The following is a 14,870-nucleotide window of genomic DNA, read 5'->3' on the forward strand; positions in this document are numbered from 1 at the left end:
CTCTTAATCTGCAAGTAAGCAAAGAAACCTATCTTGGCCTCAACTTTGGTTCTCACCTTCATAGGGACCACCCTAGAACCTAACAGTGCTCTGTCCTAATTCAAGTCTGGGATGGGCTCTCAGAACCTGTGGTCCAAGCTAAAAGACCCAGTGACATTGTATCTGAGAGCAATAGGCCTGATAGTGGTCTGTACCTTTTATCACCATCTTTGCAAGTTAGTGGGAGCGACCCTTGTGCATCTGGTACAAAAAACAAAGATTCTCATCGCAGATATGGTAACGTTACCTTTTTAGCAGCTGGAAGACTTTATGCTGTGGTTGACTTTGACTGAGAATGTCATGTAATGGATGTCCTTTCAGCTGGTCCCTCAAGTGGCGATAGGTATATATCTTTTCATCTAAATTGGGATGCAAATTTAGACTCTAATTGCCTCTGATTTTTGGAAGCTTTAGGAATTAGATCTCTGCATATAACTTGCTAGAGTTCAGGGCCATTACTTCCTCCTACAGATCAGAGAGTAACCAGCACAGATTCTCAGACAGTGTGTGTATCATGTATCACTTTAATAGAAAAGGGAGAGATTGGGTGCTTCAGTGCTGTCAGAAGAAAATTAGTCGTCTATGTGGAGAAAAGTGGCCTCCCTCCCCAAAACATAGCCAAAATCCTGAGCTGGAAAGATAAGCTTTCACTTAGATCTTCAGTGGCAAGGTGGGCCATTTGGACATGGCCACATTTTCTACAAGTCAGAACAGGTGTTCCACATTTTTCTTGAGAACTGATTAAGTTTCACAGTATATCAAATGCATCTATTTTATGCTGTGAAAAAGGGCTCCTTTATGCTTTTTTTTCCCCTTCTGTTTCCTTTCCTCCCCAGAATATTTAGGAAATGTTTAGCAGGACAGACTCAGAATTATTTTTAGTCAAGCTGGCATGATTTTCAGAGTTGCTGGTTTCTGTTCAAAGATCATCCATTCACTCTTTCCTGTGTCAAGATCTGCTGTCAGTAGAAAAAACATCCAGATCTCAGGTTCCTTAACCTGACAGTATGGCTGCTGGGTTTCTTGGACAAGATATTTTATGATTACCTGAGGAGATCCAGGCAGTCCAGACAGCCATGTGCTTGGTAGTGTTATGCTACTAAATAGAATTGATCTGAAAAGTTTTCTCCAGATAGTTTCCTGTCCAGATCTAATTAACATAGGTTTCCCCTGGCTCTGGTGTAACCAAAGTTATCCCTGGCTACTCTAAAGATTTACTTAGCTGATATTTTTGTCTACTATGTCCTTGTGAAAGAGAACCATAGTGTCTGTCATCCTGAGAAGGGAAAATATAAAGAGCTTAACAATTTTTTGTTACCTCCCATCTTCTAGCCAATAACCTTTGGGACTAGAATTTGATGTTGAATAAAATCATGGATAGGCCTTTTGAACCCAGGTGGTGGTGTTCTTTGTACCACTTAATGGACACTACCTCACCCACGAGGGTCTCGGAGTTGCAGATACCATCGGCTAACCACCTTATACAACATTCCACAAAGACAAGTGGTACATAAATCTCAACCCAAATATTTTGCCAAAAAAGAATCAGATTTTCACCTCAGTCCATATTTCTTAGACAGAACTAAATATCGTAGAAAGTTCAGCAGACTACTTGTCTTTGCAGAAATATCTGTGACTCAAGTCATTGTGGTCCAAAGGCTAAGTGGATAATACTTATGCATCCAGTAAAGCTACAGAATTGCTGTCCTTGTACCGAATGTCTCATGACTCACTCAACCAGAGAAGTGTCAGCTTCAGTAGTAGATCCACAACATACTTCTATCTCAAATCTCTGGACTCGTCATGTGGAGATTGGTTCACACGGTCGCAAATCTCTGTTTTCTCAACATTGCATGAAGGCTATTCTTCAGAAACTGTTTAACTTGCAAGGTTTCCCAGCCCAGCTCTTCAGAAACTGTTTAACTTGCAGGGTTTCACAGCTCTTCAAGGAGGTCATTGTTACAACTAGCCTCCTACACCAAAGGTTTGTGGAGACAATGTCATTGTCCACATAACTGAGAACCATTACCTGGATTCCCCCCTATTTCCTTCATCTTACTTCCCCTCCTCCCCAAAATTCCCTAATTAATCTGCAAAATTATTTCCACATCATACAAGTATTTTTTGAATTTGCACGTCAGCTACTATATAAACCTACAAAAGCAAGGGAAATAGAGTTCACAATAAATGTACACTGTCATTTGTCCTTAACTTGTATTCATATAGGTTTTTAATACAAACAAAACATGTTTCAATACTCTTTTTTTTTCTCTATTTGCTGGAATTTCTACAACTGAAATATAGTATTCCCTTGTGTATTCAGTTTTCCTATGTCTTGCAGTTATTGTTACTTCTCCATTGACCTGTAGACCTTGAATAATTTTGAAACCTTTTGCTGTTTAGTTTGGCAACCAGGAGTAGGTGCTCACAACTGGTGTATAGATGTCTTAGCAGATGCTGTTGGTGGAAAAGGGTTGGCAGCACTACTGCAGAGAATGGGGGGTAAAGCTGAGGGAGGAAATGAGATAGTAAAAAACATGTTTTCCAGTAGCTGTTAACAACTGGAAAATACCCCCGTTATCTGTGTTTTAATAACCACATTGTTTGACTTTTATATTGTTTCTTAAATTTTGTTATTTTTATGATGTTTTAAGTGATTGTCCAGTGTTCCAAGAGCCATGACAGCAGATGCTTTAAAATATTATTTAGTGAATATTTGGTAAAGACAGGAAAGTTCCCTTGAGCACCACCTTTATGGTTTGCAACTCATGTATATTTGTTTGAAATTATTCCACACTGCAGAGAAGAGTCAAGTTTTGGGTTTTTTGATTACATAAACGGAGGACCTCATCTATAGTGGGCTAAGAGCTGTGTTACACAGAAATGGCTTGGTTAATACGGTTCTTAGCTCAGGATAGATGGGGCCTCCTTTCCTGTCTGCGTGAGTCTAGAAAGGATTATGAAAAACCAAGCACTCATCCTGTAGAGGAGGCAGAAGAAATCATAGAATATCAGGGTTGGAAGGGACCTCAGGAGGTCATCTAGTCCAACCCCCTCTCAAAGCAGGACCAATCCCCAGACAGATTTTGATGCCAGTTCCCTAAATGGCCCCCTCAATGATTGTACTCACAACCCTGGGTTTAGCAGGCCAATGCTCAAACCACTGAGCTAATCCTCCCCCATATAAAAGTAGTCAAGTAAATCAAGTGGGCTCTTCCTTTCCCTACTGTCCTTCAGTTAGCAAAGGAAAAAAAATCTTTAAATAGGCCCAGCAGCAAATGAGATCTCATTAGAGTAAAAAAGCAAAATGAGTTGCATAGCAGTGCCCAGAAAGCCAAAGTGAGAGCGCGAACGAGCACTGTCTCAATAAATGTAGCTGAAGAGTGATCATGTCTAATAAGTAGTGCACATGCAGACAGTCATACGAAATTCACATGGGAAGCCTAGCTGCCAGTGACAGGATCAGTGCAGGCTGATCAGCTGTTGCAGCAACTTGCTCAGGCTAAGACCAGGGCCAGACAGCAAGGATTTCTCACCACTCCCCATTGTAACTTCTGCCTGTGATACAAAATGAAGTTTCCAGTGCTGGGAACTGAGATAAATAAGAGTGGACTTGGAGTAGTTTGTCAGGTTAGATCAAAACTCTGTTAGACATTTGTTCCATTGTCATCTTCTGTTACTGTTGTGTTCACTTGCTTTACATGTTTCTGTCACAACTCCACTTGTTGTTATCATAACCCCTTTGTACGTTTCCTGTAATTTTGAGTAATTTACATGTGTCCTTTGTTGGTTAAGAACCAAGTAGGTAGGTGTGGTTATTCTATGGTGGGCTTGCTTCTTCTACAGGTACAGAAAAATACCTGGTACTTGACAATGGAAATGGATTTGTTTAGAGTTCTTTCCTTGTGACCAGCAGGTCAGGAACCATTCATTGATGGTGCTCTCTATGTGGGGATAGAAGGGCTAATAGAAAAAATGTCAGTGTTGCTTTTAATTATGCTAGAGAGGCATCAACTCTCCTGTTAAGGTTGCCTAACATGTTCCATTATTTAAAAAAAAAAAGTTGACACTTTTTTTCTGGCATCTCCATGGTTTGTAACAGGACTTTGACATATGGTATCGGGATAGTTGTGGGATTGGGGTATGGGTGGCGCGTGAACCACTGACTCGGGGAGGCTAGCCTTCCACCCAAGGCCTTACCCCATCTGCACCTGCTGCCTGCCGGAACCCAGAGAGCCCCCCATCACCACAGCTTCCAGTCCCTGCCCTAGGCTAGTGCCTCCTGCCCACTGGAAGGGCGGGTGGCGCGGCCCCAGCCTGAGCCGGGGTCACCGCACAGCAACATAGGGAGCCTGGGGGTGGAGCTTTGTTGGGGCAACGCCTGGCTGTTTGGGGAGGCACAGCCCTCCCCCAGCCTATGATACCTGCCGCCCATGGATCGGAGAGTTGCATTTGGTAGCTTCATGAACAGTGTTTTTGATTTGGCCATACTATAAGCAGTTGAAAATTCAGATATTTGACTTTTGCAAATTTTCATCTTTATTGTGTATGTAATAAAGATACAGAATAAATATGGCAAAGAAATACAAAATGAGTTCCCATAATATACACAAATGATTAATTCAGGTGTCGGCAACCTCTGGCACACGGCTTACCCTGGCGGGCCGGGCCAGTTTGTTTACCTGCCGCGTCGGCAGGTTTGGCTGATCGCAGCTCCCACTGGCTGCGGTTCGCTATCCTAGGCCAAAGGGGGCTGCGTGAAGCGGCACGGGCCGAGGGTTATGCTGGCCACAGCTTCCCACCTCCTCAATTGTCCTGGAGCGGCGAACCGTGGCCAGTGGGAGCCGCAATCACTGAACCTGCCGATGCGGCAGGTAAACAAAGTGGCCCGGCCCTCCAGGGTGCCTACCCTGGTGAGCCGCGTGCCAGAGGTTGCCGACCCCTGGATTAATTACTTAGAATTGGGAAGCTTGGGGTAAAGATAAAAGCAGACTGTCTTTTAAATGTCAATTTGTTGGAATAGCAAAACATTATATATTTACCTATGTGAATATAATTTTCGTGCCTGTGATAATAGGAAGCCTATATATTTGTTTCCTACTATTTAGATAACTTAATAGGTAAAAAAAATGGCAATGCACTTCATAAATCACAGTAAAACAAGATATTTTAGGGAAGGAATGTGACAGATGAGGTCACCACATAGACATCATGTCATTTACTTAACTTAAGCCCATATTTTTTCCATAATGTAGTAGATGAACTCATTAGTTACAATGAAAAACAGTAAGAAAGAAGCATCTGGTATCCAACTGCCGACTTCTGACAGGGTTAAGATCACTAGGTCTAGTAATGTTCCTGCTTTGTCTACTGACATGGCCTAATGCTACAGAAAACTGATGAGGGTTGTTGAAAATTTACAAGCTGGCTGTCAGAATGTTATAACAATAGACAGATGTAATCAGTTATATTTTTGCTGCTGTTCATGTTTAACTTCTCATTTAGCTAAGGTGGGTTAAGTACTCAAGATTCTTCTGTTCTAAGAGCACCCACTCTATAAATTTAAGAGGATTGGCTAAATATAATTTGACTGCCTTGTGTGAAAAGATATACTCTTTGTTCCAGTCCTGCAGTCCGTAGAAGACAAAAGTATTATGAAAGAAAATCAATGGGAATGTAATAAAGCTTTGACATGCAGTGCTATAGCTAAATCAATTGGTTTCTTTGGTCCTGTGTATAAATTGTAATTCATCTTAAAAACTTTCTAGTAGGGCTGTCAAGCAGCAAAAAAAAATTAATTGTAATAAAAAAATAATTGATTAATCGTGCAATTAATTGTGCTATTAAACAATGACAGGATACCATTTATTTAAATATTTTGGCTGTTTTCTATATTTTCAAATGTATTCATTTCAGTTACAACACAGAATACAAAGTGTACAGTGCTCACTTTATATTTATTTTTATTACAAATATTTGCACTCTAAAACACAAAAGAAATAGTATTTTTCAATTTCTCCATTACAAGTACAGTATTGCAATTTCTTTATTATGAAAGTTGAACTTACAAATGTGGAATAATGTACAAAAAGTAACTGTACTCAAAAATAAAACAATGTCAAACTTTAGAGCCTACAAGTCCACTCAGTCCTACTTCTTGTTCAGCCAATCCCTCAGACAAACAAGTTTGTTTACATTTATGGGAGATAATGGTGCCCATTTCTTGTTTACACCACATGACTGTGAGAACAGGCGTTCACATGGCATTGTTGTATCTGTTTTTTCAAGATATTTATGTGCCAGATGCACTAAAGATTCATATATCCCTTCATCCTTCAGCCATCTTTCCAGAGTACACGCATCCATGCAGGGATTAGCACCACCATGTTGCGAGATTGACGCTTTACAAAATTACCAGACTTAGTGACAGACATTGGCAGGGGCAGGAGGGGGCTCCAGCCTGAGGCAGGGGATTGGGGTGAGAGAGGGGGTACAGGCTCTGGGCTGGGAGTGTGGGTTCTGGGGTGGGGTCAGAAATGAGTTGTTCATAGTGCAGGAGGGGGCTCCGGGCTGGGGCGGGTGTGTGTGTGTGCGGGCTCCAGCTGGCGGTTCAGGCTCTGGGGTGGAGCTGGGACCAAGAGGTTGGGGTTTAGGAGGGGGATCAGGGCTGGGGCAGAGGAGTGGGGCACAGGGTGTGTGTGTGCAGGCTCTGTGCAGCGCTTACCTCAAGCAGCTCCAGGAAGCAGTAGCATGTCCCCCCTTCGGCTCCTATGCACAGGCGCAGCCAATGCTGCCCCTGCAGCTCCCATTGACTGTGGTTCCCAGCCAATGGGCTGGTAGCTGCAGATTCAGTGCTTGTGAAGGGAGTGGGGATGGAGGCAGCATACAGAGCTGCCTGGCTGTGCCTCCACCAGCAACAGCAAGGACGGGGAGCCGCTTGCAGGGAGCAGACCATGCATGCCCCCCCACAGATCTCAATTTTTTTTATCGTGGACACTTGTGTCAGTGTATGGACACATTGCTGACCCCTGCATCAGTGCTGATGACGGGTTCTGCTTGACAATGATCTAAAGCAGTGTGGACCAACGCATGTTCATTTTCATCATCTAAGTCAGATGCCACCAGCAGAAGGTGGGGGGGAGGGCGGGTTTCGGGTTCTGTAGTTTCCGTATCGGAGTGTTGCTCTTTTAAGACTTCTGAAAACATGCTCCACACCTTCTTCCTCTCAGATCTGTATGCTGTAGCTATCTTTAAAATCTCACATTGGTACCTTCTTTGTATTTTGTTAAATCTTCAGTGAAAGTGTTCTTGAAATGAACAACATGTGCTGGGTCATCATCTCAGACTGCTATAACATGAAATATGGCAGAATGCAGGTAACACAGAGCAGGAGATGTACAATTCTCCCCCAAGAAGTTCATTCCCAAATTTCATTAACACATGATTTTTTTTAACGAGCGTCCTCAGCGTGGAAGCATGTCGTCTGGAATGGTAGTTGAAGCATGAAAGGCCATATGAATGTTTAGCATATCTGGCACTTAAATACAATAAAAGCTGGGAGAATGGGGGGTGCAGCTAAGTGAAAAATGCTGGCTAACTAAGAGGGAGGGAGTTTGGGTGCAGGAGGGGGCTCAGGGCAGAGGGTTGGGGCACGGGAGACGGTGCAGGGTGTCAGATCCAAGGCATTGCTCACCTCGGGAGGCTCCCTGCAAGTGGCGACCTGTCCTGGATACTCCTAGGCAGAGGTGCGGCAGACAACTCTGCGTGCTGCCCCCAACCCAGCTCCTCAGCTCCCATTGGCCAGGAACCACAGCCAAAGGGAGTTGCAGGGGCAGTGCCTGCGGGCAGAGGCAGCGTGCAGAGTGGTCACAAATAAAAAGCAACTTTGGATCATTTAAAGTATATTACTTATTGGGACTGTGATATTTCGGAAAATAATTTGAATGCATCCAATAAGAAATATTATAAAATGTAAGTCTTATGCAGAAATTACTGTTCATAATAATAAATCAAATACACTGTTCAGTTGGTTTAATGCAATCAGTTTCTTATGGAATTGATACTGTGGAATAGCAGTAAAGGAATGAGGTTAAAAGTTTGATCTCACTGGAAGTACAATACCTTTTAATATACTTGTATGTACAGTGGTTTTATTGAAAGCTTTTTTCATATATCTAAATTATTATAAATAACAATCCATAATTATTATAGTTTAATAATCAGGGTCTAGACTGCATTCATAAATAAATCAAATTTAATCTTAGAGCTGAAATGTTACGAATTGTCTGTAATAAACGGGGACAATAGAGCAAGTTAACTTTCTTAATGCTCTCTTTTGTTTGCGGATATTTTGGGGAATATGGTATATTTCAGTCTTAAATTTTAGATGGATTAATAAATAATTTTAAGTTAGAATCTTAACATTTCCCAGTTTTGTGATTTAGTCAGAAAACATGTATGTTGTAATGGCTGCATATCAAAATTCTGTGTATCTGAGTAGAAATACTTTGTAATAGCAAAGACAGATTAAATATAATTCACCCTTCAGTTTGAACTTCAGAAAGTGCACTGGCACTGGGGCTTGACTTTTGCTTAGAGAGAGAATAAAGAGGTATTTTTACTTTGTGGTGATTGCTGAAAATTGTGTGTATGCTATTTTGCAATTTCAGAGAAATTCCTTTATACAGGAAGCAATATATCATAATACTAAATTCCCTACATTTGTACATGTAGAGTATGGATTTTTATTGTAAACCAGATAAAAATTCAAATTATGGGCCATCTTTTAGTGTGTCTACTTTTGAATGATACTGTATATAGTCACTGTCTCCTCCTCTGCAGAATTTAGTCAACATGAATATTTACTGTGTCTGCTCTAGAGTGTCAATTTGACCCACTCCTCTTCCCAAGGAGCAGGATATTCATAGGAAACCAATAAAGCAGCTTAAGCAGAGCAACAGTGTTCTTGGACTGGATGTCAAAGCCCCTTGTTCCCTCCAGTTCAGACTTATCTTTCTTATTTTTGTATTGGGAAACTTAGTCTCAAAAAATCCATTAAGATCATGTCACTGATCTGATTACTTTTTCTAAACTCTATCGTGCTAGATATCTATGATGATAAATATTCTGTGGACTCTAGTAGACAATGTGTGTGTAATGGGGATATATCTTTTCAAGTGGTTGTCAGCTTTGCAGTACATAAATCCAGTTTCTGCTTCCTGATTTAAAAAGTGGGGTTGGTATCTACTTTGGAAAAGACAAGTCATTCTGTTTGTGAAAGTATGTGTGTGTCATGGGGAGTGCATGCAACATTTAGAAAAAGAAAACGGTGTTCCTAGTAACAAATCATTTTCCTTGGGTCTTCTATAGGGCTTGCAGTTCATAGCATCATAGAGGATTAGGGTTGGAAGAGACCTCAAGAGGTCATCTGCCAGTATATGGTGTATAACGTTGTTATACAATTGTATATGAATTGTTCTAAGTTGAAATTAGTTCAAAGGCATGTATGTATAATATATACATATATTCTATACAGTTCACATATACAATGTGTAAATACATATATGTATGTTGTGTGTGTGTGTGTGTGTGTATATATATATATAAAGATACAATATATTTGTACCTAATATACTTTTATAATGTTTTGACATTATAGTCAACTTGTCTATTACAATTTCAAATCATAAACTGTTACCATACAATTTCTGATAGTTATGTTATTAAAAAAAACATTTCATTTAGAACCCTTAATAAAGCAGAATTTTATTTACATATACTGCAGGATATTATCTTCCAAAGTAACCAGATTTACCATTTTCTCAGAATCACAAAGGCAAATACAAATAACAAATACATGAGAGGCCATAATTTATATCTAGACTATTCAAATTTTACTTTCAGGGTTTTTATCTCAAGTGTCCTTAATAAAAATAAATTGATATTATAAATAAACAAATCTTCAGTTTGAGTTCAGGCTTTTTGGCATTGAAAAGATAACCACAATGTGTGTCTCCCTGAAGAGTAATCTGAAATATTGACCATCTGAGGCAGGTCTTCACAGCTCTAGCCGGATTCCAATGGGAGCATCAGATTGCTATGCTTTTATAGTGAAGTTGTTATTTGTGTGTTTCATTGTAAATAGTTGATAAAAGCAGACATTTGCAAGACGTTATTAATAAGGGCGTTGGACATTTTTCAAAATTCCACTGATTTCACTTCCCCCATCCCCTCAGTTTCTGTTGATATTTGGGATTTGAATCAACCTGGGATCTGAAAGCTGTGTTCATTCTTCTCTCAATATGTGCCAAAAAACCCTACTGGAGTTTTGAGCTATTATTTGTCTGTCTTGTTTAGAGACTCAAGAAGGATTCACAGCATTGGTTCACATTTATATGTTATCTAGGATACCAGAAAGGCTAGACACTTAATTTTCTTTTAAATGGAAGTTTAAATTGTCCTGAAAGCAGTAGATATATTAAGCACTTGAAGAGATTTTAAAGCTTTTTTTGCACATATTTCCAGTGTCCTTACTGGTAATATATGTAAATTAATGTTTTGACATCTGATTTGTAGCTGAGTAGTGTGTTTAGACTACCACAATAAATATGTCAAGCTATGTTCTAGCATGCAATGTCCTGCCATTTAATAACTTTATAAGGAGTGGGTTGTATTTTTTAAAATGTCACTGAGATTATGTAACACAACTCTGGGCTCCATTATGCAGCCCGTCATGTGCAGAAAATGTCCATAGAATCCAATGAAAGTTTTGTGTGCACTGCAGGGTTGCGTTCTCTGTTGTTAATTTGCTAAGACTTGTATGCTTTCTAAGACTTGATAGCTTCTATCTTATAACGCTTCAGTGATATATTTGTTATACAACTCCAGACTAAGCTTTAACTATTGTTTATAACCCTTTTTCACTACAGAGACTCCTGCTGTATTTCCAGAGAATATCAAAGAAAAAGAAACACCAACACCAGTTGAAGATATTCAGCTGGAAAGCTCCATTCCTCATACAGATTCTGGTATTGGAGAGGAGCAGATGCCCAGCATCTTAAATGGGACAGACTTAGAGACAAGCACAGGCCCTGATGCTATGAGTGAATTATTGTCTACTTTGTCTTCTGAGGTAAAGAAATCTCAGGAAAGCTTAACAGAAAGTCCCAGTGAAATCTTGAAGCCTGCACCTTCAATATCCAGCATCAGCCAAAGCAAAGGCATGAATGTCAAGGAGATACTAAAAAGCCTTGTGGCAGCCCCCATTGAAATTGCAGAGTGTGGTCCTGATCCTATCCCTTACCCAGATCCTGCGTTGAAGAGGGAAGCTCAGTCAATTCTTCCTATGCAGTTTCACTCCTTTGACAGGTATATGGCTGAGTTAATTATTTTATATTGTTGTAATGCTGAGATTTGGAGTATTTATTTGTTAACATGTTGATAGTCCAGTGTGAATTCAGATTAGATAGTATTAAGAAAATACAGTTGCTTTATTTCTTCATGGCATTACTTAAACCAGACCATACAGTGTCTGCAAAAGTTATTCACATTGTTTTTCTCTCTAAGCACCAAATAAAACTGTAATTGGTGCTGGAAGAACAAGCCTGTTTTAAAGAACTGTTGATGTAATAAAACTTTTTTCTCTTTTAAAACCATATTTTGAATGGGAAAAAGTCTCTGTTTATATACAAGAGACTGGCTGTGTGAAGTCACAACAAAATATTTCCAAATGTTTGTCATACCAGTCCTCTTCCAGTAGTGAAATCAGTCATGCCAGATTGTGTGCATACTTCCATAAGAACAAGATTGAGACTGAGTCCTGTGTTTCATTTTTAAAGTTTTTAAGCCCAACTTTTTTATATATTTTAAGGGAACACATTTTACATTGAGAGCCATTTTTTTTTTATTTCTCATGGTTGACTGAAAATGCTCACACTGCTGGTTAAAGTAGCTTAATTTGAGGCAACCACACCAGCTGAATAAGTCTTAATGTAGGAGTTGTGTTGAGAGATGCAATTGACAATTACTTGTATTGTGTGTTCATCCTTAACCTATGCAAAAGAAGAATCAGTTAAACAAAGAATTAATTAAACAATCCAGCACAAGCTCTGATGTGTGGCAAAACTATAAAATAGTGCTTTAGAAATATATTACTTATGGTTCGTATAACCACATCCTGAAAAAAAAAATTCTGAGGATACTTCAAAAATAAATATTTCAGGTTTAAAATATGATAGAGGAAAACCACTACAGAAGTATGAAATACACACAAAAATTCTCATAATAGAGGATTAAATTATTGTCCATAAAATGCTAATGGAAACAAAATCCAGTCACTAGTTCCAGGTTAATGTAAATAGTAAGGAGAAAAAGGATAAATGAAAATTGCAGGATAAAAACTTATATGATGTTAGGAAGCACTTTTCATTACACAAGTATAGTGAAGCTGATAAGACAAAATTGTTGGAAGCTGCCTCAGTGGACTAATTTATAAACAGTGAGATTGTACCTGTTGGAAAAGAGAGGCAGGGAATGGACTGGGACTGGAATGTCAAAAAGGGAATGTGGTCTTCCCAAAATATCTTCGTTCTTTTTGATCATTTCAGAGAGACAGTCTACTTATTGCCTACTTTATTAGGAAGAAGCTTTTTTTTCCATTCATCAACCTACATATGGTAATTTTGGGTTGGTTTCAAGGGGGAAAAATAGATGAAAAACCTTTGAGGTTTTTTCTGTGAGAGCAACCATCATATTCCCAAATATTTTCAAAGCTATCTTCTTTTACATTTAGCAGTACAGCATGTACACTATTTACAAATTACATGGCATTTACCTAAGAAATAGTAAATACTCAAACTTTAACATATTAATTTTCCTTTTTGATTGTAGCACTGCATGTGGGCTCTAAGCCTTTATCAGAATCTTCACCTGCACAGAGTCCTATTAATTTCAGTGAGACTCCAGGCGAACTTGTGCATCTACATTAATGGTTCTCAATACAGATTCAGGGCCTAAGGTTATATGCAGTTGTCAGCTTTTTAATAACTTTATTAATGTTGTATAGACATTAAGCATTTTGTTGGTTTTATTTTCTGAGTACTACAGGGTCAAACTGTGTCCTGGCTAATGCAGTGGCACAGGTGTGTGAGGAGGTGCCCCTGCACTGGCTACCTGCATCGCTCAGTGCATGTGTGGCAGACGGGATGTAATGGAGTTGGGAAATGGGCAGACCATTGGCTCTACCTCTTACTGTGCTGGGTGGCATTGCTGTTAACGCTGCACTTGACAGCATGTGCTGCACTAGGTTTATGTGTGGCCCAGTTTACTCCCTCCCTTGATCAGCAAGAAAGCTCAGTGAAAAAGAGTGACTGAAAAGACTGAGTCCCAATCTTTGAATGCACTGCCTGCTAGTCAAAGCAGATTGTTATCTCAGGAGTTAGTCCAAGTGTAGATCAGTGGTTCTCAATCTTTTCTATACCAACACCCTCTCCTTACCCTCATCAGAGATGTCTTGAGGCACCCCTTAGCTGGGGGCTCTCTCCCACTTACTAATTTGGGAAGGGCAGGGTGGTTGCAACAAGACAGTGCTCCTGATACATGTTGACAAATCCCAGTTTGACACATACCACATTCCACCTCTGGAAAGAATAATTCAGAGAGAACCAGTGCTGATCAGTAAAGTATTTTGTAACAGCAGAGCTGTATTCAGAAAAGAATGTAACGTATCCTGTCAGTGGACAGCAAAACAGGAAGTTCTTGTGTTTGATTCCTTCCCACTCATACCAGACAGATATTAAAAGTTGGAAAAAGAAGACACACCTGTATTTTCATTCATTTGTACTAAGTAGAACTAGTTGCCCTTACTTGGCTAAACAGCAGTTCTTGTATCTATTATAAATTAGTCACTGGAAAAAGTGAACAGCTTTAATTTGACTGGCAGCAGCAGATTTCCCCCATCTGAGACTCAGGGAGCATTCAGTGTTTTCCCCAGTTATGTGAGGCTGGGCAGCTTTGGCTATTACATTTGGTGTTACTGGGAAATGCTCAGAGGGGTTTTTTATATATGGTATTGCTATTAAAATTGTCTTCTGATTTTGTAAACCTATAAACTTTACTAGAAGAATCTAAAGGTTTTCTTTTGTAAAGATGGATTCTTGGTCCCCAAATAGCTCAGTGCTCCATGCTTTCCGTGCTTGTATATGTGCCCAGGTTCCCTTGTCATCTGCTGCAATGGCTCCTTTGAAGTACTGTGGGTGCTGGCAAGCATTCTGGTGTATGCTTTGATCTAAATCTGCCATAGAGGAAAGCTGCAAGAGATCGATCCATAGAAGAGAGGAAAAAAACCACCATGCTGCCTGGTTCCATGGAACAGTGTAGGGAGCATGCATTGTAATCTAATTAATTTCCAACTGGGAGACCAAAAGACTGCTGCAGGGAGGTCCTAGCAGGGTAGGGAGACAAACCAGAATGTTATATATGACAAAATAGAAAAATACTGAATTCCATGACAATTTGGAAAAAATGCCAAATGTCATGGCTGCAGTATCAGAGTCCAGAGGGCCTAGGCAGAGATGAATGGAACAGTCATATCCAAAAGTATTAATGTGGGCTGCCCGCAGGTTCAGTCAGGTATCATGGCATTAGTTTGCACTTAGTTCATGTTTTCAATGTTATCTTCCTAGCTATAAGGAGACATAGGCCGTGGAGACATTTTTTCTAAAAAAATAAATGGAAGACTATAAAATGGAGAAAAAGAGAGGGTCACCTTCACTTTCCTGAAACCAGTTTTGGGGGTTACAACCCATGGGCTGAGAAATAACTGATAGTAGATT

The 14,870-nt window shown here is 39.8% G+C and overlaps 1 protein-coding gene across 7 annotated transcripts in view; it reads left to right on the forward strand.

The window, feature by feature from the left end:
* Positions 1-14,870, forward strand: part of NBEA (neurobeachin) — an 831,523-nt gene that overhangs the window by 366,950 nt on the left and 449,703 nt on the right. For all 7 annotated transcript variants that reach the window (XM_039530859.1, XM_039530876.1, XM_039530902.1 and 4 more), the window contains one exon: positions 10,968-11,406. In XM_039530859.1, the coding sequence (XP_039386793.1) occupies positions 10,968-11,406 (439 nt within the window). The remainder of the gene's footprint in view (positions 1-10,967; positions 11,407-14,870) is intronic.

The sequence above is a fragment of the Mauremys reevesii genome, linkage group 1 (assembly GCF_016161935.1).
Source record: "Mauremys reevesii isolate NIE-2019 linkage group 1, ASM1616193v1, whole genome shotgun sequence".
NCBI classification, from domain to species: Eukaryota; Metazoa; Chordata; order Testudines; family Geoemydidae; genus Mauremys; species Mauremys reevesii.